Source organism: Nesoenas mayeri (assembly GCF_963082525.1).
Source record: "Nesoenas mayeri genome assembly, chromosome: 27".
Classification (NCBI taxonomy): domain Eukaryota; kingdom Metazoa; phylum Chordata; class Aves; order Columbiformes; family Columbidae; genus Nesoenas; species Nesoenas mayeri.
Window position 1 is genome coordinate 4,044,150 of NC_137555.1, and position 27,203 is coordinate 4,071,352.

At 47.0% G+C, this 27,203-nt stretch overlaps 1 protein-coding gene across 1 annotated transcript in view; it reads right to left on the reverse strand.

Annotated features, from left to right (window-relative positions):
• Nucleotides 1-114: 114 nt before the first annotated feature.
• The window catches only part of AAK1 (AP2 associated kinase 1), a 69,387-nt gene continuing 42,298 nt past the window's right edge, over nucleotides 115-27,203 (reverse strand). The window contains exons 16-17 of the mRNA XM_080360209.1: nucleotides 26,903-27,019; nucleotides 115-2,266 (exon numbers count right to left, since the gene is read on the reverse strand). Coding sequence (XP_080216335.1) covers nucleotides 1,152-2,266; nucleotides 26,903-27,019 — 1,232 coding nt within the window. The 3' untranslated portion in view covers nucleotides 115-1,151. The remainder of the gene's footprint in view (nucleotides 2,267-26,902; nucleotides 27,020-27,203) is intronic.

The window sequence follows — 27,203 nt, forward strand, 5'->3', positions numbered from 1 at the left end:
CAAACACCGTTTTGGGACTCACTGAACAACACATAAGAAGTTGTCTTTCCCTTTGGGAACACGGTAGAAAGCACCGTATTTTGGAAGCAGAACAAATGTTACCAAAGGAGTGTGAGTGGATTTTGTTTAGGCTCATCCTTAATCAACAGAAAAACAAAAGGCAGAACTTACAAATACAGAGTCAAGTTTTCTGCTCATATAAATCAGTCTCACCAGATCGCAGCCAACACTGAATTACACCAAATGAGGTATGTAGGTCAGGACATCTATTGCGTTGTTTGCATAATAACTTTTTCTATAAGGCATATCTTTAATACTGCAAAAACGCACGGCTCCTTCACAACACCGTAAGCAAATCTCTGGCTCCTACACTTTGGCATAAACCAGCCAGGGAACACGCGTGTAAAACCGAAAGCGTCGCCTGATCATTCGATTTTCCCAACATTTACAGCAGGACAGACGCTGTGTTCAAGTTCACGCACCCCAGAGTTTGCAAGACAAGCGACCGAAGGCACCGGGCGTCCTTCCACAGACCCCTCGGGGCTCCGGCACCCGGGCAGCAGCACGGCCGGTGTCACAGCCGCGGTGACGCCGCGCACGGTGACACCGCACGGCTCCGCTCAGCCCAGCGCGGCACAGCCCCGGCACGGCCATCGCTCGCTCGGCTCCGGGTGCGCGCAGAACCCGCACGCATGGAGCGTCCGAGCAGCAGCAACATCCAACCTCACTCTTCCGCCAGAGAGGAAAGAAGTCACAATAACCCCTGAAGCTGTGAAATCGCTTCCTTTCCAGAGCACTGGCAAGTCCCGCTTGACTTGCTCTGTAATTCATAAACCTTTTCGTTCATCTTATAATGCATTTCCCCAGCCAGGACCAGAAAATACGGAATATTACTGGTTTGGGAAAGCATCTAAAAAATAAAGACAGTGAGAGGAAGAAGAAGCAACTGAAAAGGATATGAAGGTCCTGAGATCCAGGCATTCAGACTAACTAACATAACTTAAAATGGTTCAACTATGTATCACTGCAAATAGAGTTCTGACCAAAAAATAATAATTATTTTATATATTTATATATTGCTATATCATCCATTTCAACTAAGAGGTTCGAGGTCCTGCGAGAGGTGGTCGCACCTCCCAGCTCACAGCAGATTAAGGCTTTTGCTTTCCTGCTTTGGAAGGAAAGGGCGCGGACGCAAAGGGATCCGCGCCGGGCAGCTCCGTAGTCCTGGAAGCCAGAGGGGCAACAGAGACAGATCCTGCTATCACCTGCCTGTTGGTCTGAGAAACCACCTTGTAAGCAGCTATGGGCTTCACTTCAACACCCTGCCCATCTTCTGGACCGTAGTGACGGGAATATTTTGACAGGGACTGTGGACGGAAAGGCTTGTTCTCCTGGGGCAGCGCCTGCCCGTGGCTCCGCTCGGTCGGCTCCGGTTGCACGGCCTTGGGAGGGATATTCTCCTGGGGCTCCACGGCCCTTATGGAAGAGGGATGAAGATTCCCTGGCTGAGGAAACCCGGGAGATGGGTACGGAGACCTCGCCGAGGCCACGGAGACACGCGTTGCCGAGTCCAGGCTTGGGAACATGGGGTTAGCTCGGTGCTGGACATCAGCTCCTTGACTTAGGAAAACGGGCGGTGTGAAAGTCTCCTTCGGCAGACTGTGGGACGTCAACTCTTCCGTGCTTTTCTTTTTAGTGAAAGGGGCTCTCAGAAATACATCTGCTTCTTCTGGATGTCTAAGAGCCGCGTTGCCCTTGGACACAAAAGGAGCTTTGGTAAAGACATCCACCTCATCAGGCACTTTTCTCGAGCTGCGGAAAGGAGCCGTGGCAAAAACATCTGGTTCATTAAAAACCTCGCCGGTGTGCGACTGGAAGGCGGGGAACAGCGTGGCCGCTGCTCTGGGCTGCGAGCGGGGATCTTCTCTGGAGGCCTCGTGCCGTTCCTTGGGCGCGGACTCGAGAAACCCTGGGCACAACTTGCAGGCTTCGTCTTCTTCTTCCGAGTCCATCAGTAAAGGCCTGGACCCACTGCAGCCCAACATATCCCCCTCGTGGTCGGTGCCTTCGCCTTCGCTGCTGTAGAAGGAGCTGTTGCTCGAAGGACCGTCTTTCACCAAGTAGTCGGCCTCTGAGTTGTGCTGCGTTTTCACCTCCGCTCCCTCGGACTGGCCCTTGTACAAAGCGAGTCCATCGCCGCCAGAAGGTCCTTTGCAGAGTTCAAGAGCCACAACCGGGAACAGCGCCGGATCCCTCTGCAGACCTGAAAACGCAAGAGAAGAGCGTTACCCAACGAGCTCCACCTCCGTAGTCGTAAATAAGAATGAATGAAAGATATTTATTACGTACAAAATGCCACGTCAGATTTAAACCACCACGCATGGAAAATGGAAAGGAGAGGGAGGGCGAATGAAATAAAATAACAATGCCAGGGAAGGTATTTACGACACACAAAGTGACACACGACTCGACATCGCCTCACAGCGCGGGGACACCACGAGCACCAGTTTCCAGAAAGAGATGGAAGATGTTTGGCACAGGGATGGGCACAGCCAGCGCTCTCTCGGCACCGTTCCACGAGGTTTCCTCTGCACCCCCGTGACGAGCACCCTCAGAGAGGTTTCCACTCCCTAACGCTGCCGCCTGGAGTGAAGCTCCAGCAAACAGACTATTTTGATCATTTCATTCTGCACTGTTGCTTATTGACTGCCCTACAAGCAGACAGAAGCTGGTCATAGCCTCTGTTTCTGTGAGCCATCCCACAGGTACGTGGAATTACACTCGAACAGGTAAAATACCCAGGGATGCCTTATGATGTGCTACAGTAACATCCACATTTCAAAGAATGAAGGTCAGCCTATAGCTTTTAATGAATCCCAGTGAGTATGGTAGCATTATTTTAAACGACTGCAAGACAAATTCTTTTCAATGATCCATCCCACGAACTTCAAATCAAGTATCTAACAGAGTTCTAACGATCAGGGTTAGAGCAACAAAGTGCAGGGAGAGCCTTGCTGGTTTGCTCCTCTCCAGTGACAAGAGCCCAGGCTGGGTTGGGTTTGCCTTACAACTCACACAGACAGAACAGAAGATTTCTTACCTTCCAAGAGCTACTGGCAGGTTGGGAGAATGTCATTGGACTCATGTTAGCAAGAGGACAGGAAAAAGGCAGGTGAAAACTAAGCAGTGTGAATTGCAGGAGGAAGGAGGAGGGGGTTTGGTACCCGCTGAGCGATGGGCGAAGAGGCCCTGACCTGTCAAAACAGCGTCGGCGCCTCCAAACCCTGCCCAGGCTCAGCCCCACTGCAGACACCATTTCCCCATCAACTCCAGCCACAGATGCACTTACAACCTGTGTGCTCAGCCGCTTCGCACAATTGAAGACACAGCAGTCGTTCGTTAGGCATCAAAATCGGTCTTTATTGGGAAACTATTCACTTAGATACATTACACTGCTAAATAAAGACAGTGTAGATATGCGAACATTTTATAAGTTACTCTACAAAAATAATATCTAGCTTTCCTGAAGCCTGTGCTGCCAGCAACGGCCCAACCTTAGATGCTAATCTGAACAGTACGGCTGCGGTGCTGCTTCCTTCCAGGAGGCTGGTTATATATTTACCACGTATTATTGTGAGAGTTAGAGCATACAGGCTGAAGCAGAGCAAGACCGGTTTGCCGCATCGCACAAATGCCTCGCAATTACCCAATCCTCATCAAAACAGCGCGCAGGAAAACACAGAGAGGAAACAGGCATTTATCATGGTGAACAATACACCACAGCCACCCAACGGCCCCACTCTTCACAAGAACAGCGCAAACGCGGCATTTGAGCGGAGTTTTCTTTGTGCGGAGTGACTTGTGTTAGCAGGCGTCTGCGTGAGGTGAGCGATGACGTTTAGGACAGAGCGAGAGACGGGTTGACGGGACTTAAACCCGTTTGCTTAGGCCGGGAGCAGCACAAGTGTCTGAACTTGGGGGCACCGTGTGATAGGCAGACGCCCTATTTGCAGAAAAATTATGTTTTCCGATGCTTTCCTGCCCTCTCTGCGACTGAGAAGGGCACCAAATGCTGGGAAGCAGTTTTCTCCCTTGCTAAGGTGAGCACAGGAGCCGTGAATCGCTCTGGGAGGGAAAAGCGAAGCGATGCGTGGGCAGGAGCTCCTTCTGGCCTTTAGTGCAGAGCTGCTTTCACTCAAAGCTGTCAGACAACACAGCAAGAAGGGCCCTGGCAATCTGGAAACAACAAAACTGGGCACAGCGATATTAAAAAGCAGTGGGTTACCTGGGGAATCAGGGATTTACTGCCAAGAGCACCACCCACACTCCCATGTCGTGCGTTTCTGATGCTGGAGGAAGAGTTAAAGCACTGACACATGGAGCTCCTCCATCCTTGTAGGAAAACGGGGCACTAAACAGCAAAATACCAAATGAGAAAGGGGAGACAGAGGCATCCCTGGAGCCTAAAAATGCTCATTCCCTGAGTCCAAAGCTGCTCCTCCACCCAATAACTCCCAATTGTATCAAGCCAAAGTCAGGAAGGTCTCAACACATGTTAATAGGTGGCTAAAAAGCAGCACAATCACTAGTAGGCAAGATTATTAGTTTGGCATTTTAAAAGGATTTGTTCTTGAAATGGGGGAGTTTTCCCTATTATTCTGATTCCTTGAATCATTGCACAACACCACAGAACAACCCTGACAAGGCTTCCAGGGAGGTACCAAAGCAGCACCCAAAGGTCAGTGTGACAACCACCCGGAGAGCAGAACGAAGCGCTCTTGCCCAAAGTCAGCGCGTGGGGCAGCTCTGGGAGCAGACCCGGGCTTAGTGGGGTGCAGAAGGAACTCAGCGTTCTAGTTTTGGCAGCTATTCACTGTGTGCAAAGTGAGATGGGGTGGGCGTTAAATGCGTTCACCCTGCACACCGTGTTCCAGCAGCTCACAACAAGACTGACTGGAGACCAACAGTGGCGTTTCGGTTTCCCCCGCGTGCCCTGCGCACAAGCCAACTGCTCCACGTGCGGTTTTAAGATGTAGTTTGACCATCGGAGAAGAACACGCTGGTGGTTTCCAGGGGTTAAACTCCCGCTGCGGAGGGCAGGAGCACAAGCGGCCCACACCAGCGATGGGAACTGATGTGCGGAGTCTGCGCAGCTGCTCAGCCACCCAAATACGCTACACAGGAACAAAGAATAAATACAAAACCACCTTTTTCTTTTCTTTTCCAAGCCCACGTTCGCTGCTGGAGTGCTGCAGTTTTGCTGCGTGGCGCCCACACACCCCACACAGAGGGGACAGGACCCAGTCTGACCCAAAAGCCTCGTTCATTGAGCACCCCCCATGCGACACCCACATCTCCCCCACATCCACACCAGCTTCTCCCCAATTCCGACTGATTCCTGACCGATTTCTAGCTCTTGAGCTCGAAAACACACTGGCCAACAAGCAGAACCTGCTCCAGGCCAACACGCATGCACTGCGGGCCTGACAACGTTTGGAGGCAGAGGCCCAACACCCGCCACGTTTTGTGTTTGCTGGGATGCCCCAAAACTTGCTGAACTCTGTCTTTGAATTACATTTGAAATTTCATTGTAATAACAACTGTTTTTTACAAATCAATTTTTAAATGACGTTGTTTTGGAAAGCTGAAGAACACCATCATCGCTCTTTTGTGGGAAGCTCCCTCTACCAACCATTTCGCTCTGCGCAGAGGTTCCCTCAAGCTGTCACCTCAAGCCACCAGAGGATGCAGAAGCTCCACAGAACCAGCAGCACGTTCTCTCATCTCTTGGCCTTTCCCATCCCACAGAACCCCATAAAGACCCGGGCAGCCAGAACTCCAAAAGCCGCAGCACCTTCTGTTTTCAGGACAGATGCTGCCAACACAATGGATATTGTCAGAAACAACACAAAGTTGCTGATGGCTGAATTGTGGGTCCGACAACGCAATGAACTTGGGCGATTCAAAAGGCCGAGGCAGACGAAAAGCCAAACCCCCTCAGAGCAAGAACCAACATCTAAGTTGCAACTGTTCCCTTGAACATCTCACCCCCCAAAGCACAACCGTGACTTGAAAGGACATCGCTGCATGTACCAGGGTGTGTTTGTAGGATCCTGCCAGGGGATGCACCAAGAAGACAAGCAGCCCAGGCCGGCGGGGTGGGGAGGCTCCTCGTCACCCTGATGGAACAAACCGCTCTGCTGGGTCCAGGTTTGTGTTCTCTTAACAACGCCTGACCCTACGGACATTAGAAGGGGACAGAAACATCTCCCACAGCTCCAGCCGGAGAGACCAACACCAACCTAACGCCTGTACGACAGTCGCTTTATCTGAGAGCTCGACATCAAGCCCAAATATCCACTCGTTTCATCCCTCTCGCGTTTTCCATTCGTTCCGCAAATAAGTGGCAAATGTTTTCCGATGGAGGGCTAGATAACAGACATCTCTGCCTCCATTGTTTCGTATTTCCCACCCAGATCCAAGAATAGCTACTTGAAAAAGCAATAAAATAAACATTCACATCTGCTTATTTAATAGCATTATTAACAACCCAGTGCATTTATACTTTTTTCCAGAACCCTTGAACAAGCGCCATCAGATTTAAAATCTTAAACATTCTTTAAAAGTACTTTAATTCACAGAAATCTTTGTTTCTAATATACAGTAGATGGTTACTTTTTAAAATCCATATCTTTTCATATAATCTCAGTATCTGACTATACAATAACTTTCTATCTATAGCGTCTCCATGTTTTCCAGTCCAGCTTGCCTGTGCTTTAGGAATATAAAACAAAAAAATAATAAAGTTCTATCCACAATTTTCCTAAGGTCATTTCCATAGTTCTCATGTAAAGCTTCTCTTGGAAAGTGCAGTATACACATGTAATGATACAACACACTTAAGCAATACTTTTATTATTAAGTGTAGGTTTTAAAAGAAGAGTAATGGAGAGCAGACACAACCGATGGTAGTTCTATGTACAGAATTTGTTAAACTAAGGGTGAGGGAATAGCAGAGACTGGGAAGGAGAAGTCACCAACTTGGATTTCTTTCCTTCTTAGAGGTCGGTACATACACAGTTCAGTCGTCCAAACTTTCACACGTGGGGAACTGCACTTTTACTAATACAGCTACATACACATACACAAGGTCAGCGGTAAGCGAGTAATTATTCCACTAGAGAGGAAGAGTCCTTCTGGTCAGAAAGAGCTTTCAAACACAAAATAGAAATTCCGGACTCCATGACCATAAGCCAACGGAAACAAGTTGAGCGGATGCAGCTCGTTGACAAACTAAGTGTGTGAAGGGCAAAAGAAAAGGTCAAACCCATCGAGTTGGAGCAGCACTTATTTCAAACCATCTGAACCAAGTGCATGCGTGTTCCACAGGGACCGAGGAGTGGAATGAAGTCCACAGGAATCTTTGTCTACTGAAACAAACGCTTCCATACTTAACTGCTTTGCGCTATATGCAGGTACAAGAAGAACCCAGAACAGATGCCAGCTGCTTGACTAAAACCAGGATTAAAAAGAGACAAACAACTGGAGGACAATTTGTTTCATACACAATTTACAGTAGGTTGGGGAATTTTCTTTTCTTTTTTTCCACTCAAACACAGAAAAGAAGTCACAGAATATACATCTGCTGCGGCCACAATGCCCTTTTCATCCAAAAAAGGTGAACAAAACGCCAGGCACAGCCATACTCACATGTATTTGGTTCGAAACCTTGTTATATTTCACTGAGGGTCATTTTTGCAGCTTTGATGTATCTGGTTCTCTCTTTTTCGCCCTCCCCAAGGAAGTGGTTCATTCACAAGCAGGATTGTCAAACCATGAGCTGGGGGCAGTCCGGAAAACTCTTCATGTGCACCATGGCCAGAGGTACCAGGCCAGGCTGCTCCAGGGGAACTCGGTGCTTCCTCCTCCTCTGAAGCACATCCTGGCCACTTAGAACCATCAGCTCTCCTAACACAGATCCTGCAGGAGAGGGAAATCCCTCCAGGCGTCCCCCGTCCCTCCTGCCCATCCCTCAGCAAACAGGACCGAAACAGAAACCCAACCCAACGACACAAATGCAAAGGTTGAAACACAGTTGTTCACGCGCTACTCTAAGGAGAAAGGAGGCTGTTGTAGGCAGGGATCGAACATCAGCTACGATTATCTAATTGATTTAGGGTCAGGCTTTCCGTGGTGCTACGTGTACAGCTCAGCGGGGCGGCTACGGACGGTGCTGCCTTTAGACACGGGCGAGCAAAGACGGTGCAGGAGGAACCACGACGGTGTTACCAGCTTTAGAGAGGACTACCTGGAGAACTGACACAGGATCTTTCCCAGGGCAGATTGGATTTGCTTGTAATTAAGGAAGGAAATAAAAGAAAAAAAGCCCCAAAGAACCACAACAGAAGGTAACTCTTCTGGAAATGAAAACGGAGGATTAGGTACGTTACAGAAACTGCGTCTGCTACTGTGTCACTGCTACAGGTCTATGAGCTGATCCACCAGCAGCAAAGACCTGGCTATGTTGGGAAGACTGGACTCAGAGCTTCCACTGTTGTTTCTAGAATGCCCACCTGAAAGTGTGAGAGATAGGAATTCAGTATTGAACAGGACACACACACACAACAGTTTCAGATGTTCAAGAGCAAGCAAGCAAGAAAAAAAAGTCAAAGCAAAGCAGAAAAATTGCTCAAGCTCTTCTCATTACTTGCATCACGATAGCAACAACATTCCCCTGCGTGCTCTTCCACCCGCTGCCCATCCCACACCGGCCTCGCGTGGGTAAAACATCACCACGGCCAACAAGACGTACAAACCACTGCTTCTCTCCAGGGTTTACATCCAGATTCTGGCCTTACTAAAGAGTCTATAAAACACTTCTAAGAACAAAACCTATAGAAAGGGCTGTTCAAAGTTTTAAACCTTGAAAAGCTCGTTTAAGAGCATCTCTGAGTTGCCAGCTGCTTTGAGGACTTTCTACAGCTTTTGCTATGGAGGGAAAGATGCTCCTCTGTATTCAGGGCAGCCTGTGTTGGCCCAGCTTGGGTAGAAATCTGCCCTGAGTTTGAGCAGGAGCAGAGTTTGGAGCAGCTGAGAGCTGTTTCTAGTGAGCACAGTCTGCACGGGGTGCAGAGCGGGTTACAGCACATTCCTGCCCTAAACAAAAATGGAAGTTGGGGATGTCAAAAAGTTCTACCATCAAACTAAAAACAAAACAAAACCAAAAAAGGGAGTGTTGGAGTGTATTTTTAAACCTATATCGAAAACTGTAATGAGAACTTTTAAATGGCCTGACTGCAGACAGACCTGTTTGATGGAGCAGGCTGCAGAACGCGTGCCCAGCAGAGCTCAAACACAGCACTGCTCTTTCTTTTAAGCAAACAGTGCTGCTGCTTAGACTTAACCCTACAGACTGAACCTGTTTGCAAAGAGCCTGTTAATCTAGGAAGGCTCTGAAAGGAGAAACTTCCCAGTTTTTGTGCTAAGGACTCTGCTCAAAGCTCTTCAAAAAAGACATTGGAAAAAATCCACTTGCAGCAGGAGTTTCAGAGTTCCGAAGGACTATCGTCGTCTCCCGTTCTTGCACCTCATGCCAGGTTCACTCACAAGTCCCAGATCTCCTTCCATTGGCTCGAGCAGTAAATAAGAACGGCAGAGAACATGGTTTTCCATCACTCCTCAGCCCCAGGCGGTTTGTGCCCGGCCTGGCAGGCTGGTACCAACTACTTCAGGGCACCTAAACACGTTGGCATGTCCATTATCTGTTCGGACATTCCCACAAAGAGAATCTACAGGAATTTCAAGGCCAAGGTAAGACTAAGCTCACTAAATACTACAATGACACTATCTGACAGTTTAGGACTTGAATTACTGCACCACTGCCCCAGAAGTCCTCCTTTTTTCCTTTTTCACCCCGGAATCCTGGCTTACCTTGTGAATTTTTGGATATCAACACTGGAATTGGGTCAAACTCATCTTCTGTCACTTTTTCAGAGCCCTCAGGAGCATCAAAGCCTGATATCAGGTTAGTATCTTCTGCAGCACAAAGGAGAAACAGAGGTAAAGAAGCAAAGACAGCAGAGAAGGCTGGTTAGAATTGTTAACAAGTGTTAGGATATCGTCACTTTTTCAGAGACAGGGTTGAGAAGCAGGAGTTTCATTGAAAAAGTGAAGTTGGTAAGTCTTTGGTAAAGAAGGTAAGAAGAGAGCTGATTAAATACAAAAGTGGAGGGGAAAACAAACCAACCGACCAACACAAAAAGCAAGTCCAGTCATGAGAAGCAAAATAAAATGTGGGGGCTTCCACACTCTTGCTATGGATCACAACTTGTTACTTTAGATACCTAAAATACCTTCCAAAATCTGGTTCTCTGTTACTACCTGAAGTATTTCCCAAAGCCTCGGAAGGACATGTACAAGTCGATGGTTTCCAAGGAACAGGAACATTCCTGTTTGACTCAGATGAAGAAGAAAAGCTTTTCACTTAAAGCCAACAAATACACTAACAGGTTTTGGGTGAGACGATGCAAGAAACCACTTGTGGAAATGCACTGTCCTCTGGAGGATTCGAGCCAGAAGAAAGCCACAGATTTTATAGGAGTCAAAATACAAAGACATTTCATCTTAACAGAAAGTCTCATCTTGTCACCACTCTGTCTCTGGAGCTATTTATTTGTGGCTCTTCTCAACCTGCTGGTTGTCCCTGTTTGGGCGAAGCTCCTTCAAAAGCGTCTGAGGTCGCCTTCGTGACCGTAGAGCACTATCAGGAGAGAAATCCTCCCCTCTCACTCACATGCAGCGTGGTGCTGTGTTCAGCACACGCAAGTTAAGAAATCCTGAAGGCTGAGCAGAAATTCAGAGGCCAGAGAACTGCGTGGTCAAGCACAAAGGATGCTGTGGTGTGGCCGGAGTGTTAACCCACCCCCAGACCATGGCCAAAGCGTTAACCCATGCCCAGACCATGGATGGAGTGTTAGCCAGACCATGGCTGGAGTGTTAACCCACACCCAGACCATGGCTGGAGTGTTAACTCAACCCCAGATCACAGCCGATGCATTCACGCATGCCCAGACCATGGCCAGAGCAATAACCCACACCCAGACCATGGCTGGAATGTTAACCAGACCATGGCCAGAGCAATAACCCACACCCAGACCATGGCCAGAGCAATAACCCACACCCAGACCATGGCCAGAGCAATAACCCACACCCAGACCATGGCCAGAGCAATAACCCACACCCAGACCATGGCTGGAGTGTTAACCAGAACATGGCCAGAGCAATAACCCACACTCAGACCGTGACCGGAACAATAACCCATACCCAGACCATGGCCGTATCTTCAAATCCTCCTGGTCCCGCTGAATCTGCAGCGTTGCAGTTCCTGGGGCTGATTATACCCCTGGAGCAGCACCTGCCCCATGGCTGCTCTACATCACCAAAGCCAGGACTGGCTAAACAAAGCAAACAAAAGACTGAGATGTGCAGTCAATGACCGCACCCACAGCTGTAAAAGCAGGGTTTGAAAACCACATAAAAAGTATTTTGTAAGATTTTAATATTCACGCCCCTCCCCATACTCCTGCTAATAGAAGCCCCACCTTCCTCGTCAAACATGAGCCTTTCTCATCCCAGAGGGAACAGCAGCACCGACTCTGTTATTTCATTTTCTCATTGAATCACACGTCGAGTAATAACTGCTTGACATACATTTCAAGCCATTTACTCAAAATAAAGTGGCACGGAAGTGCATTATAGCACCAAGCAATTAGAACAATTGCTTGTTTAAACCCAAAAGCTCTATGAAAAACACAAACTCATTTTGAAGTGCCATCAAGTGTAAAAAATGATTCCAGCCTGATTTTACAGCAGTTCCTCTAAGGACAGATCATTTTCTGTTGCTATAGGGATATATTCTAAAAGAGCTACACAAAACCCATCAGCAAGGGGGACCCGGCCGGACCACTGGTGCTCTGGGCCTCCTTTTTGAGGCAATAAAATAGCACAGGAGTCCTGGTCTCCCCTCCCACCCAGATGGATATGGATTCACGACAAGCTTGGCTTCTGTGAGAGTCATCTGCTAATGTTTGGCGTTGTCCCCAAGGGACACACGCTGCTCCAGCTTCTCAGGGTCCTTCTGCTCTTGTTAGTGGGAAGAGAACAGAAATCCGATTGTAGCATTTCCACGATTCCACTGAGGAACTACAAGGGCTGATTTGCAGCTCATAGGAATGACTACACTTCTCTTCTGCAGCTTGTTTTTGTGGCACTATGAAACTCTTCCATTTCTCAAGTGGATATTGCACTCAGCCTTTCAATCCTATTTCCTGTGACACCACAGTTTGACTCAGGAATTCCCCTTGATAACCCCAGACCTCAAAGAGCTCAGTCGCACACTATGGACGCCAACTCCAACAAACCAAGAAAGAGGCTTTTTTTTTGTGTCACACCAGTGTTGAGGATTATCAGGCTCCCTTCCAGAATTAATAACGCAGCATAAAAGCAGGTCTTAAATCCCATGTGCAAAAAGCAAAAGCAGAGAGCATCCACTGACAAACCTGAGGAGGGACTGACGCTTTCAGTCTCCTGTATCCCTGTTTCACAGAAGATGCCACCTGACTTGAGAAACCTCTTTACAGTCAAGCTGAATACTTCTATCTAGATTTTTCCCTTAGTGCTTCAATGTGCATTCCAAGTTTCACCAGTTTGGTAAGAAAAGAAAACAGCTTGAGGGAAAACAAAGCAGCAGCACCACAACATGGGTCAGAGCATCCCCTGTGTAAACCGGTACCAGTTTTACTCCAAAATAGCTAAAGACTAAGTCCCAGGACTGGGTGGGTATTAGAGCAAAGAGACACTTTACCTTTGTGAGGTTGAGCTGCGAAAGCTACAGGAGCAAACTCATCCAGGAGGTCAGCAGCAGGGTTAGAAAGCAGAGAACAGTCAAGCAGAGAGTCTTCCCCAGTGAGCGAGTCTGAATCCAGGTGAACATCCAGGGCCGCGGGGCAGCGTTAAACAGGACACAAACACTGTTAAGCTCATGTTCTCACATTGCTGTTCCCGGCCGCTTAGTGTACAAACAGAGCTTTGATGCAAAGCCAGCACAAGAGCTATTGTTTTCTGGGGTGGAAAACACTTCAGTGTGGGCAGAGGGGATCCCAACACCTCTAGCGGTGTGTAATGCGTCCTCTGGGGCCAACCAGCCTCTAAAGCTGAGGATACAACAACAAAATCCCACACAGATGACGAGGTTAAAGCAGAGGCAGTGAAGGGGAGTGTGGGGACAACAAGTTGCAGGGACTCTCTGGCAAAACTAAGTGCCCTGGTTATTTCACAGGAGACCTCTGAAAAGATGTCGGGTCAGCCTCCTAATAAAGGTGGCCAGATCAAGGCCTTCACAGTAAAAAAGAGACGCAAATTGCTTACGATCACGCCCCAATGAACAGACAACAATCAGTGACTGCTCCAGATTTCAAAAGCCCTTCATCAGAGCAATATCGTGGCACCTACGGATCTGTATCAGAGGGTGGAAGGAATATGGCACCATCCTTCTCAAGGAGACAAGTAACACTGATCTTCAAGGAACCACGCAGCACCCGCACAGAGACAAGCCCCGTGGGCAAAGCATACGCTGATGTTCCAGCAGACGGTGCTTTGGGACGGACACAGCCCCAGCAGCCCCCCCAGCCCCTGCCTCACCAACCTGTTCTGGTGGAGGCCACCGACTCGCTCTGGGACACCAGCCGCTGGGGCAGCGGAGCCTCCAGGCCCGGTATGAGACTCTCAACAGCTATGTCAGGTTTTCCTTTCCAGACGTGCGGAACAGCAGAGGAGAAGCCAGAGGTTAGTTTGCAAGGCACAGCAGCAGTAGGAACTAAGGCGGCAGTTGTCTGAATGCTTTAGAGACCCTTTGACACGTGTCAGCAACAAGAGGCTGAAGTTGGATGCCAATTGAATCACTGTCACACACTCGTGTTTGTTAAGCCAGAGTGTTTACTGTGGGTTTATTGATTTTGATTTGTGCAAGCGCAATTTGAGAGGGCCAGAGGGTGGAAAGGGAGGCTAATAATGCCTGCCCTGCAGTGAAGCAGCAGGTCTGGGGCTGGGCAAATAAATGTGAGCTTCTGCAAGATTCTTTGCCAGCAAAAGGCAAACGCTGACCTGCAAGGAGTCCCCTTGGATGAGGAGTATCAGATCATGAACATCCCTGCTGTGGAACCTTCGGGATATTCCCAGTTACGCTTGTAAAAAGCCAAGAGTGGAACCGGCTGTCCAGGGCAGTGGTGGAATCACCATCCCTAGAGGGGTTTAAAAGATGTATAGATGAGCCTCTTAGGGATACAGGCTAGCGCTAGAGTTAAGTTATGGTTGGACTCCATGATCTTGATGGTCTCTTCCAAACAAAATGATTCTGTGAATCTATGATGTATTGTTTTTCATGTTGAATGCCCAGTGCAAAGATTGCAGACCCTACAGGAAGTGATAAAGCTTTAGAACTTAACGTCTTATTGTCTAATATTGATGGCCATTACGTGGATTAAAAAGATGTTTACACAGCCAGGTACGACGCTTGTCTGCATCTCTTCCTCAAGGACCAACATCAAGGTAACGACCAACAAGTTAAAGAACAAGGATTGACTCAAACACCAGGACAAGAAATGGTGTAGTTGGGCAACTTAAGAGACATTAATGAATATTTTTTTTGCATAGCAACACGTGTGTCTGCGATTTGGAGAATAATTATCTAAGAGTATTCAGACAACTGCCAAAAGTTGCAAAAGGGAGAAAAAGTCTGACTGTGAAGGTGACTCATTTCCTACCTTCCCATTCAAGGCTACCAGGTTGTGACCAGCTTGCCAAGGGCCCGTGGCTGGGACCCAAACCCACAAGAGCAGCTGATGGCAACAAACTGCAGCCTGCAATTATTAGTCTTTAGTACATTTGGCAAGTAAATCAAAATACGATTCTGCAACGCTCTGAAATCTTCGTATTGCCTGGAGCGGTTGCCTCTGGGCTCATGGCAGAGGAGCAGGTTTATTGTCAGCACATGTCCCAGGTCAAAGGCTGGGGCAGATGGACAGACAAACCCTTTTGCATCTTCTTCAGTCAACAATTAACTCTCTTCTACCATGACCAGAAGGACACACTGTGCCAAATCAGTAAGCAAATGCAAATACCGTGTGTTTGCTGTTGAGGTGTTAGTCTCACGTGGAAAAGGCAGATCTATCTCAGCAGAACCTGTAACTTCCTACCAGCACCAGCAGCTGTTCTGAGCGCCCGGGGGAACACGCAGGGCCCATGCAGGACAAGACAAGCCATGTAAGAGAGGACAGGAGGGGCCCTGGGTTTGTTTTTACCATTCACAGCGTCTGACGTGCTACCGAAGGGGTCAGCGAGAGGCAGGATATCAGGGAGCAGAAGCGCAGTCTCAGGAGATTTGAGGCCCTCAATCAGTTTTTCTGGGGAAAGCGGGAAAAGGAGGAAGGCAGGCAACGGAGAAAAAGGCAAAAAAGAATACAAGAAAAGACAAGGTTAATCAGGTGCTCGGTTCAGCGGCTCACAGTTCAGGCTCAGAACACCTGCGTGGTTTTGTGTGCAAATAACACTATTTCTTAGAGGTATTAGCGGGTTCACGGTCACCTAAGACATCAGAGGACATCTGCATCCACCCAGAGCTGCTCTACTGTAAACCAGCATGCACTTTATTCTTTCACTCCTACCTAAAGCACAAAAGCTTAACGTGACCCACTTAACATCAAATTTTAAAAGAATTTTAAAAATTAAACTTGCAATTTTTCCCCTTTCACCTCCCAACACTGGGGAGGTCTTTGTATAATGAGTAGGAACAGAATTGCTGCTCAGAAGGCCGAGATGGCAGAGCCAGGTGTACAACACAACTGATTTGCTCAAGAATGCAAAACTTACAGCCCCGAAAAGCTTAAGCAAAACCAGAAAGCACCGAGACACTACAGTGCCAGACAACAGCACTTCCCCTCCGGATACACAGCTGTCTAATTACCAATTAATTATTTCAACTCTCAGGTTTCAAATCAGACCCATCACTCTCAGCAGCACAAGTCCTGTGGTCCCATCATCCTTCACACAAAGACATTTCCATAGCCTGGGCAAAAAGTTCATCTCAATTATAAACCTGATGGGTGAGCGATTTCACAATCATACTAATCAGGTTTATCAATGATGACCTTAATTATTTAGCTTTCACAAGAGTTTTTTCACAGAACAAGGAGATAAAAACATTTCAATAGAACAGCACCGATAGAATTTGCTCCACGTGGCCAAATGCAGCCGTTTCAGCTTGTTAGAACAACTGCATCTATAATCGAACATCAGAAACCTTCACACAATTTTTACTTATGTTTTGAGTTCCAAGCTGGTGTTATTATTTATTACCCAAAGAAAACGTGCTCATAAACTGCACAAAAGCACAAGCTCTGGAATAACTGCTGTCTAAAAGACTCACCGCGCTGAGAAAGGCAAAGAAAAGCTTCAGTTGCACTACTACATGTGTAATAATATCATCCATCTTTTTTATTGCCCTATATAAATAATAAAATAGCAGCTTTGGAACTACTTAATCAAAGCAGGACAAATTCTACTCCCCACAAAAAGCTTCACAAGCAAACACACCAAAGCAACCAGGAGGGGAAGGAAACCGCAGAAGCGACCCCAGAGGCAGCTGTTGGAGCATGAAAGGCCTAAAAAAGGTCAACGGAATGGGAAAAACCTGATGGGAACAACAGCCTTGAATGGACTTGAAACCTTCCCACCTCTACGAGGAATTTTAAAGGTGGGATTTGCCAAAGAAAATCCCCCCTGGCTGCAGAGGCGTCACAAAGAGCTTTTCTTTGGATGAGCGGAGAGGCTGGAGCGGGGACTTGGCACCGGGGAGGTGCTGATGGTTTGAAAGGGGCTAAGAACGATGGAACAGATTATGGTGCGTTGGGAAAATGCAACAACACAGGAGAGAGCGAGGGAGCAGACTCCAGGGAACACGCTGGACTTGAAGGGCAGCGGTGGGATAACAGGTACGACCAGAGCACGGCCAAGTCCAGCTGCTTTAAATCTATTAATCAAGATAGCAAAGCAAAGGACACAACAGCTGGAGAAGTTATGGATTGTCTCAGAGTCAGGCAGCTTCAGATCAGCTTTGGCTCCTGCTTTGAGGTGAAGTACAAAGTACGAAGTGACATTTATGTACATTGTGACCGCATTCTCATTTTGGAGCTTCAGGCCTGAGTCACTGATTCCAAAGCAACGCTTACACCCGCCTGTGAGCCAAGGCCCAGCTCTTCTCAAGGCACTCACACCAGCTTGTATCTTCAAACCCACACACACAGCAATTGCTCCTTTCATGCCCCATTTCCAAGTGTTTTGCCCCCTGAAGTCTCCCTCACCTTTCCTAACACTTTCCTCCTTTTTCATTACTGCAGATTTTCCATTGGACACAGTGGAACTGCCTCTTGATCAGCTATTAGAATGTTGCCTATTGAGCTCAGCCACACTTTTAAACATGCAGAACTTATACAAATAAACATGGTGATCTTCCCCTACGTGTCTGTTTTCCCTCCCGTCCCCCGGACTCAACTGGTTTTATGCAAAGCTCTGGACTGTCAGTGTTTTTTGTCATATTTTGTTACTTGTCTCACAAGATCTTTCTTGTTTCCTTAAGCGTTGGTGCTGATCTGCCAGCGCTCTTACAGGACATGATTAAAAGGGACTTTATCCCTTTTGAGTGAGGCTGAGAGGTTCAAAAACAAGAATGTGTCAGGATGAATGGGAAAGGAGATCCCAAAAGTAGCAAAAAATCAGATGTTCTGAGGCCTCGCGGTTCACTTCCCTGGGTTCTGTTTTGTGTTGCACCTTGTACTAGAATAGAGGAATAAGAGATATAGGGATAATAATAATAATAATAATAATAATAATAAAATATAAAGGAACAGGGATCGCTGTAAGTAGTGGGAAATTCCTGTTAAAATAGGAGCAAAGGGAAAGTTAGTGAAGGCCCAGCGCAATCCACAGTTCTGCATCAGTTCACGGCAATACCTTCCCTGCAAGAGTTTGGTTTCTTCTCTTTAATAAATGTGTTGTGCTAACAACACACGTGTGCTAAAGGAAGGATCTTCTGAATCCACGTCAGGAACACGCTGAGCCTCTGCAGTGGGACAGAAACCCGGCTCCACCGCAGCAACGCACGGAGGGTTTTCCTGCACATCGACTGTGGTTAAACTATCTGCAGATCTAGAAAGAAAAGTCAGGCTCTCATATGGTACTGAAAAGCATTTTCGGTCCTGCTACCAAGGGAATTCTCTAGAATTGTAATTTCTAAGAGCAAAGCTGCTTCACCTGCAAGCGAAGCCACGGTTGGGATGGTGAGAAGCCAGAAACGCTGAGGAATCTGAGGAAGAAATCCAGCAGTGCGAAAAAAAACGGGTCATGAGCCTTGTTTCTGTTACCTGTACAAACACAACAGCGCCAAGTCACACGTCTCCAAAGGGATCACCAACTGCAGAACAGGCTCCACCAAAGCAAAGAGCGTGCAGAACACATCTGCTATTTGCAGACGGTGAACAGAAGCTGCTAAATTAATGTACACTGTGATTAAGCTACAAAGGATGCATCCATCATTAACCAATTGACATGATCAATGCTTTCTGACCACCTGCATAACAGGGGATATTTCTCAAGTTTTAGATCCTTCTACATGACAAGAGGGGGACAGAAGATTGAGAAACACATTGTTTAGAAGCAGAGTGCTGAGCGTATATTTGACTAGTGATTAATAGATGTATTGTAAGTAAGAAACTGACCAATTACAACTAACTTCATACTAAGCTTAGGATTAGGTTGTGAGAGCACTTATGGAGGATGATCTGCAGCGCTGAGAAAATAAAGAATGCTGCTGAACAGCATAATTCATTCTGCTGTTAGGTTTATTTGTGATATCTTTGTTTTAAGAGGAAGGGTACGGGCTTCTCTGAGCACTTTTTCCCTTCTGCTGTCCGCTCAAAATGCTTCTACCGGAGGAAAACAAGACGTTTTGCCACCACAGCACCAGTTTCCTGCGACTCTCCGGGCTGCGCTTCAGAAGGGTCACGGTGGCAAAGAAAATCAGTTATGCAGCAATGGAATGAGAAATAATAGAAACAAGTGCTGCAGTTTCAGGGCCTGTTGCAACCGATTTTGCACATGTATAGAGCTCAGACTGGAGCGTGACAGAACAGGACATGTTCTGTATCAATCACTGTGCGGTTTTGTAGTATCAGAGCTCCTTCTGCCTCAGATCCAATAGATGTATCCGGATTATTCACATGTAGAGATACCAACAAGTGCGAGGATAAACAAGGTTAAGAAAATGTGACCCAATACAAAGATATAAGATATCTTACAGCTCCTCAAGTGCTCTCGGGAAGGGCTGTTACCAAACTCCACTGGGAAGCTGCGCTTTAATCACTAACCACTCAAACACAAGGCTGCCTCTTCTCCCCCAGACGGCTCCCAAAAACCTGCCCGATGGTTCCCAGCTCCGCTCAGCTTCATTCAGGTTCAGGACTGATCCGATCATCGGTATTTCATTTGCTGTTGAGGTCTCTGCTTCGCCCATTTTCAGTCCCAACAGGATGGCAGCGAGTTTGCTGTGGCTTCGCACCAGCTGGGAAGGATGCAGGCTGAGCACACGAGATTTAGCCTGTCTAAAGAAGGTGTCTAAGCTTAAAAGTGGGCAGGGGGGATTGAAAAAGTGCCCTGTCAACCCTCTCCACCTTTAGAAAAACATTTCACGTTCTTCCTAAGCTCCCAGTTACAGTAAGAAACTACAGGTTGTTTCCTATCAGAGAAACACGTTGCAGAGAAGGGGAGGCAAGAGCCGAGAGCTCTCAGAGCTTCCCCAATGGCAGATGGCGGCAGCGTCGCACTGGAAAATCAAATCGCTCCCTTGGGAACAACAGCAAGAGCCTTTGTCCACTTTGCACCAACACAAGGAGGACGAAACGCCACTTAACCCCACAGAATTAAGTACGAGTTTCTATCATGGGACAAGAAAGCAAGTCCAAACCCCATATGCAGGTTGAGGAGCACAGATTTGGCCAACCCAGAGAGAACATTTTGACCTTTGCTACAAATCCCTTCTTTTCCAACACATGCACAAATCTGATTTTTGAGATTTACAATTAGTCAATTCGCACACAGACTTTGCATCACTGCCGAAGACTATAGGCTGGCATGCTGCATTTATACCTGGGGATATACCCATTAAGCGACCGAGTATACGCAGAAAGCATTTAACAAGGAATAGAGTTATGAATAGTAAATATAAACCAAGAGATGAGGCAAATGGGTTTTTAGTTAGAGCAGGCTATTAGAATAAAGAAAGATCCCTGAGAAACTTGCGAGTTAAAGGAACGGAGGGTAAAAATCCGTCATAGCCGGAAACACACGGAGCGATCAAGATGCAACATCTCAAAGCTGCCGAAGTCCCCCAGCCAGGCACCGCACACAAAGAACGTTACTCACTCGGGTACTGCAGAGGAATAGCAAAAAGAAAGAGAATTCAACAGAGCACACAGCAGAGTTCTTTTCTTCCGATGTCAACTGAGAAAGAAAGACAAGGTTGTAAAAATCCAGGTGGTAAATTGCGCTGCGAGTGGGAGGGCAAACAGCACGGTGGGGAGATTGCTGCCTATGGACTCATCGAGTGTATGGGCTAAGGGAGTCCCTGCGCATCATTTAGCAACGGAGGACTTGGACCTTATGTAGCACAAACAAAGAGAAGGAAAAACATGTAGCAATAGTTGAAATACGCACGTGTATGACTCTGCAAACAGAGCAGGACATTTAGTGTCGTCTTAACAGATCAGAATCAAACAACTGTAGTTAAATTTTCAAAATCTCAACTAATATCCCTTCAGATGAAACTCAAACCAGATAGAAACACCACTAGATGCTATTTCCATTCATTCAGTTGGGACTGCAGTGCTCCATTTACTTTCTTGCTCCAAATCATCAAAACACCATATTGTACTCTCAGTTAATAACGCGGCAATTAGTAAATGTATAATTCCCCTTGTGCATTTCCCAGCTCAAGACAAACTCAAACCGTTAGTACATATCAATAGGTGTTTGTGCACGTCTGCAATCACTTTATCCCAATGTGGCACCTGCAAAGCGGGTGTGAAAACCCCAGGCTTGGGACTAGTCAGAGTGACAGTGGGAAATACCTGTTTTGAAGCTTCATAACTCGGTTATTTTTAGGTCTCTAGAATATCCTGTGCAAAATTGAGCCCCCCATGCTCGTAGGAGCTAAATTGCTACGTTAAGTAGCCATATGTTGCAGAAAAATTGATTAAATACTCCATGATGATTAATCAGCAGTGGAGCCTGCAATAAGCTTATTAAGAAAAACTCGGCTTGCTTTCCTACACATGCACAAGGAAAAATGTTTTCAGCATGAATATTTAATTCCCCCTTATTTTAACAGATGTTTTGCTATATTTCTATGTATCTCTTGCCAGCTCCTCTTACTAGTTACAATTCCATTAAGAACAGCAGTCATTATGCATTGGAGAAGGACTATACTGAAAACCACTATTTCCACTTGATTACTGCCCAGAGCTGGTATTTCTGCCTTTCGTAGGGTGCTACGTTACCTCTTTGTGGTATTAACAACCTGGGTGAGCCAACTTTGAGCATTCCCTGCTAAATAACCAGCTGTATGGTGATGGTTTTACTACTCACAGGTCAGTGGATGAGCCCAAATTAAGTTCCATGTTAATAATTTAGCTGAAGTAAATGCATATTGGATATAACAAATCATCAGAAGAACAAAGCTGTGTGATTTTTAATATACTCTCTGCTTCATGTCACTTGCTAAGCTGGATTTGCTGAAATCTGAAGTTGTAAAGTTCTGCTTGTATTTATCAAAAGCAACTACAAACTACAGTGAATGCTGGCAAGGTAAGGCTTGTTTGGCACTTTTCTGAGAAGGAAAGGATTAATTCAGACAAAACAGCACCTACAAGGCTATAATCAGTGCCTACAGCTGAACAAAACAAAGGCACATGTGAGATCAGTGAACAGGATCCAAAGAGAAGCAAGAAGACTTCAAAGTGAAATTGGCCTGAATCCTGGTGTGAGTGGTCTGTAGAGATACAAAACGTGTCGTTTTCTAGGCTCAGGTTGGATCTCTGCGCAGGTACCAGCTCAAGCCAGCCCTCCTCTTCCTCTACTTCATTCAAATTACTTTTGTCTCCTGAAAGTCTGCTCTGCACACGGTTATCAGGCCTCACCTGACAGTTTGCCTAAAAACACAGACTCCGGAGTGAACAGTTATCAGGGAGAGAAGAATCCTGCAAGTTTGCACCGCGGATACAGGACTTGCCTCCAAGTTCATCTCTGGAGCTCCAAGACACAGACTCTGGAGCAAAGACGCCTCAAAGTTTGCTCCGCGAACGGGTCCAGGCTCCTGGAGAGGTCACAGCTTGTCTTGGCGTATTTCCCCCATGCAGTAAATAAGAGTGAACCCTCTCAAGTCATACTTCTCTTTGAGAACTCCAAACGCTGTTCTGCAGTGAGCAGAACCCTAAACTACTCCCTTGCGACTCTCTTCTCTAGAAGCACTTACTGAGAAGCTTCTTAGCAGCCACAAATGCAAACCGACCTCCGGGATCCTGCGCATCTCCAGCTGCACACCGGATGGTGCTGAACCTCGGCCCAAGCTTTGTCTTTGCTGGACACATTTAACTGACCCCACACAACCTCGTTAAACCCAGGAATGAGTTGTGCCTAAAGCCACATGGGTTGTTGTAGCCTCACAGCAGCACAAACCTTCACCTGAACGTATTCTGGGGATTCACTCCACAGCCATTTGTCATGTGTTCAACGTAATTGATTTGTTTCTTGGGAATCTGTGATAGAAAAGCTCATCTGTCCCCCTGAGCACCCTAAGGTGTCCCTGGCCAACACTCAGCGATGTCACCTGCACCCTCAGTGCCAGCACAGGGAGAGGGTTTGTGGCTTAAGCAGAAATAAGCAGCGGAGCTCTGAGCTGGAGCCTCAGCGGCTGCAGGGTGAGAGCGCAGGGAGCCGACAAAACCCGCTCTGTATGACAAACGGGAAATCCCAAATAAAAGCCTCACTGACACTGAAAGCCTTCCTGAACAACACTGCACTTGTAACCAAGGGCGAAAGGCTGATGTTTTTATGTCTCAAAGGGCTATGCATGCTGCCGGTCTATACAAAGCCAGAAAACAGTTTCAAAGCAACGAGATTTGCTATCGAGGTCTTCTCAGAAATAAAAACATTCCAGAAAGCAAACATTTAGTAAGCATACAAAGAAATTCAGCTGCTGCTGCTCAAAACTAAGGCAGCTTGGAGATGTGCAGCTGGGGATGCTGATCTACAAAGAGACTGAATCAATCCCAGCCCTGCTGACCAAGAGCCACACCTGAAATCACGTCGGCACGTCCCAGCCCTCCCCGTTTGCTGTGGGATGGTCCTGCACCAGTAACGCACACACAGAACAACTAAGACAACTCTGTTATGCTTGAGAGACACACAGACTGAAAACTTGAGTCCAACTAATCCAGGATTTTGATCTTTTCTGTTGAATTTACAAGCACAAACAACCCCTCTGTTTTCAAAGCTAAGGATACATCTGCAGCTCTGGCCATTGAAAACATCCATGAGCTTCTGGCCTCAAACTTGATGTTATCAAAAAATAAAATACAATAAAATCAGAGCTACCTTGCTTGTCAGAAGCCACTAAAGCCAGATCTCACCCCACTGAACCCACCAGGAACAGGATCAGCCGAAGGAGCTTTAGCACCTGCCTGCAAAGAGCCACAACCGACAAGGCCAGATTGGTGAGATGAGCGACCTGGCACCACAAAAACCACAGACAACTGCTGCTCCGGTTGTTCGTACCCAAGGGCAGCTTGAAAGGCAATTTCTCCGCAGTGGTTTCTGCACTATAGAGAATTTTGGATCTCCCGCAGCTCAGGATGCGACTGCTGCTTTGTGCTGTATCAAAATGCAGTAGGCAAGGAAGAAAACAACCGTCTCGGGGTGCAACTGTATGTGCTGAGCACGCTGGCAGAGAATTAAACAGTCGTCTGGGTTGACAGACTCCATGCCAGGAAATCCAACCTTTCCAGTCACCTGCCTGCTGTGGGTTCTTCTCCCGTTACCGCTGGGCATGTCGGGTCCTGGCAAGCGCTCGCATGGGGGACACAGCCTGGACCTTCAGCTTCTTGTCCCAAACTACAGCATTTAGGAGAAAAATCCCCTTTGAATCAAAGCACATTTCTCATGCTCTCTTAAGCATCAACCAGAAGGAAGAAAGTTCCACATAGTTATGGAAAATAATATGGTTTCTTTTTTCCCTGAATTGCTTAACTTTCCATGGCGAGATGCCATCCTTAAAAGCACAACATTTTGAAGGCTGGATCCTCCACTGTCAAACCACCAGCAATCCAGAGCTGGAGCTGAGGACAAGGATCGGAGCTCCAACAAGCGCTTGTCCTCTGGGGCCAGCTGACAAAAAGGGACCTGTCACATTCAGAGAGCTTAGAGAAACTCCAGTATTAAAACACTGCCATATTCCAAATCCCACCGATTCGCAAATAAGCTCCTAAGCACTTATATAATCTTGTGCTAAAAAGTGTTGGCTGCTACAGTCAGAAATGTGCACACAGGAAAGATTTGGGTAATATTGCAAAGTCAATGGAAATAGCGACCAACTGCTCGAGAAAATTCTGCCAAATGAGGAAAGGTTACGTGTCCGCTTGTGCTTCACACGCATGCATTTGGAAGCCAAAGAAACACCGACTGCTACAGGAAAGAAAGACTAACAATAATAAAAACTACAATTACAAAGTCGGGGATCAATTTGAAAATGGCTCAGGTCAGAACAGATAATTACTCACTGACTATTTTTGGCTTTGAATATTGAACCATTAAAGACACCAACACTGCCGGCATTAGAAACAATGCGATAACCCTGGGGTCTGCCATGAAAATGGGGGGTTCTTGTGCTCGGCACCGCTCCCACCACCATACGGATCCTCCCCAGCAAAAAAGCAACTACACTGCCCAGGATTTCACCTGTGCCTAGAAACGGAGCTGCAAGACTCAGAGTACAAAGCACACGACAAATCTTTCCCCTCCATAAACTCAGTTGGAGTTACCTGGTGTGTCGGACAACGGGAGAGGAATGAACGGGTCAGGCACAGTCAGAAGAGGAGGGCTAGCGTCCAAACTCAGAATGTTTTTCGTCTTTTCAGCTGGTAAGCAGGAAGAGAAAAGGCAGAGTGAAGGAGAGAAAGGCAGAAAGCGTCAAGCAACATCTCAGCACAGGCACAGCTTAGTATTAGAGCCCAAGTTAGGACCTGACAGCAAACGTGCGCACTCAGAACAAGTTTCTTTTAAAAAAAGAGAGAAAAACCCAACTATTACCACATAGCTCTCCAACACAATTTAACCCACAGATCTCAAAACACTCCTTGAAAGGGAAGTACTATTATCTCACTTTACAGCAGCACAAAAGGTGAAGGGTCTTAAAGGACAAGCAAAAGGTTGGTACTTCGTCCCAAAGAAAAGATCCAGCATCGCGCATCTGACAGGCTCCTACCCATGAGGAAGGACAAAGAAAAGGGCTAGAAGGGCCAGTACCTTCCTCTGCCAAAGCAAGAGGCACATTTTACAGACAACTGCTAAAAGAACTGAACATGCCTCAGCGTCCAGAGAGCCCAGAACATGCAGATGCTCCTCAGGCTTCATAGAGGGTAAAGTTACGGCTGAACGTGGAGCTCAACATCACTGCACGAAGGCTGATGGAACATCATCAACTGCTTATAGCACTGAACAGGTGGACAAGCTCAGCAGCAGCTCCCTAGAGCAGTTCTGCGCCTCAGGCTTCAACTCCTGAGTTCTCAGGTGAGAGTCAACAATACCACAGTCAGTAATCAGCTCCTCTAAGCCTTTTTTTATAAATAGAAATAAGCATAATGGACTGGTCACTTCTTGCCTCACAGAGGATTCTGCAATGTCTTCCCAGGACTCTGGCACTTCCACAAGGAAGCATCACCATTGCGTTTGTCATCAGAACAACAGCCACACAAAACGGGGGAGCAGATCACTTGCAATAGGCTCCTGGAAGCGGTTTTCCAATACTGCACTTGGAATACTGTGTTTCCAACACTTCTTTGCTGCCTTCAGTGAGAACTGATGCTGAAGAACTAGAAACAAGCAGCAGCACCCAGAGAACTTTTTCAGCACCGCAGGGGCTGCTTGAGGCAAAACCACAGGACCCAGAGAAGGTCACACACGCAGAGGCCTCTGCAGAAAAGCTCCTTAGATGAGGCTCTGGAGCAAGAGAGCACAGCCAGGGCAAAGCTTCTTGCCTTTGCATTTAATGTGTCAGCTAGGAGACTGTGCTCTCCTCTGCAGATTTGCCCTGTTCTCTCCTGTTCTCCTCACTCTGCAGCACAGACATTCTGCTCCTCTCCTTCTCCACACAGCCCAACTACTGCAGGCAAGGAACATCCGCAAGCATTCCGACCAATGTCTCCAAGACATATTTTACTCCTAATTATGACCTGCACAGAACTTCAACACGTTAAGAAGCTTTCTTGTGAACTTAAAGGGTTCACTTAGATTTTCCCTCACCTATAGGCAGCGTCCCCATCTCTGCTGCCCAAATGTGACGTTCACATACACGTGCTGTTCTTTACTGAAGTGCCAGCTCTACCCTACAGCTCTCAGTGCCAAAGGCCAGCTTAATTTAGATCAGTTTTACCTTCCTTTTAAAGAGGTTATGGCAAAGAGCTGCCGTTTTCCCGCAGTGCTGTGCGGGGCATTGCCCTGTAGGACGTATTCACAAACTCACCTGATCCAGCAGTGAAGGAAGAGCCACCAAACGCATCTGCCTGGGTTGCGGATGGAGCCGGTTGGAAACCTGGAATCAAGTTCTCTGTGGAACTGCCCATCTTTTCCGGAGCCTTCCCTGCAACACCAGACACAGATTTAGGGGGAAAACTTCCATTCTGAAGGCTGCTTACTTAGCTAGATTTTTAGGACACTATTTCAGTACACAAAATGTAAATCATCACTTCCTGCAAATCATCACTTGTAGATGAAGCAGAGTTTCAACTGTAGCTTCTACAACCAACTGATCAAGCAGTTAGTGC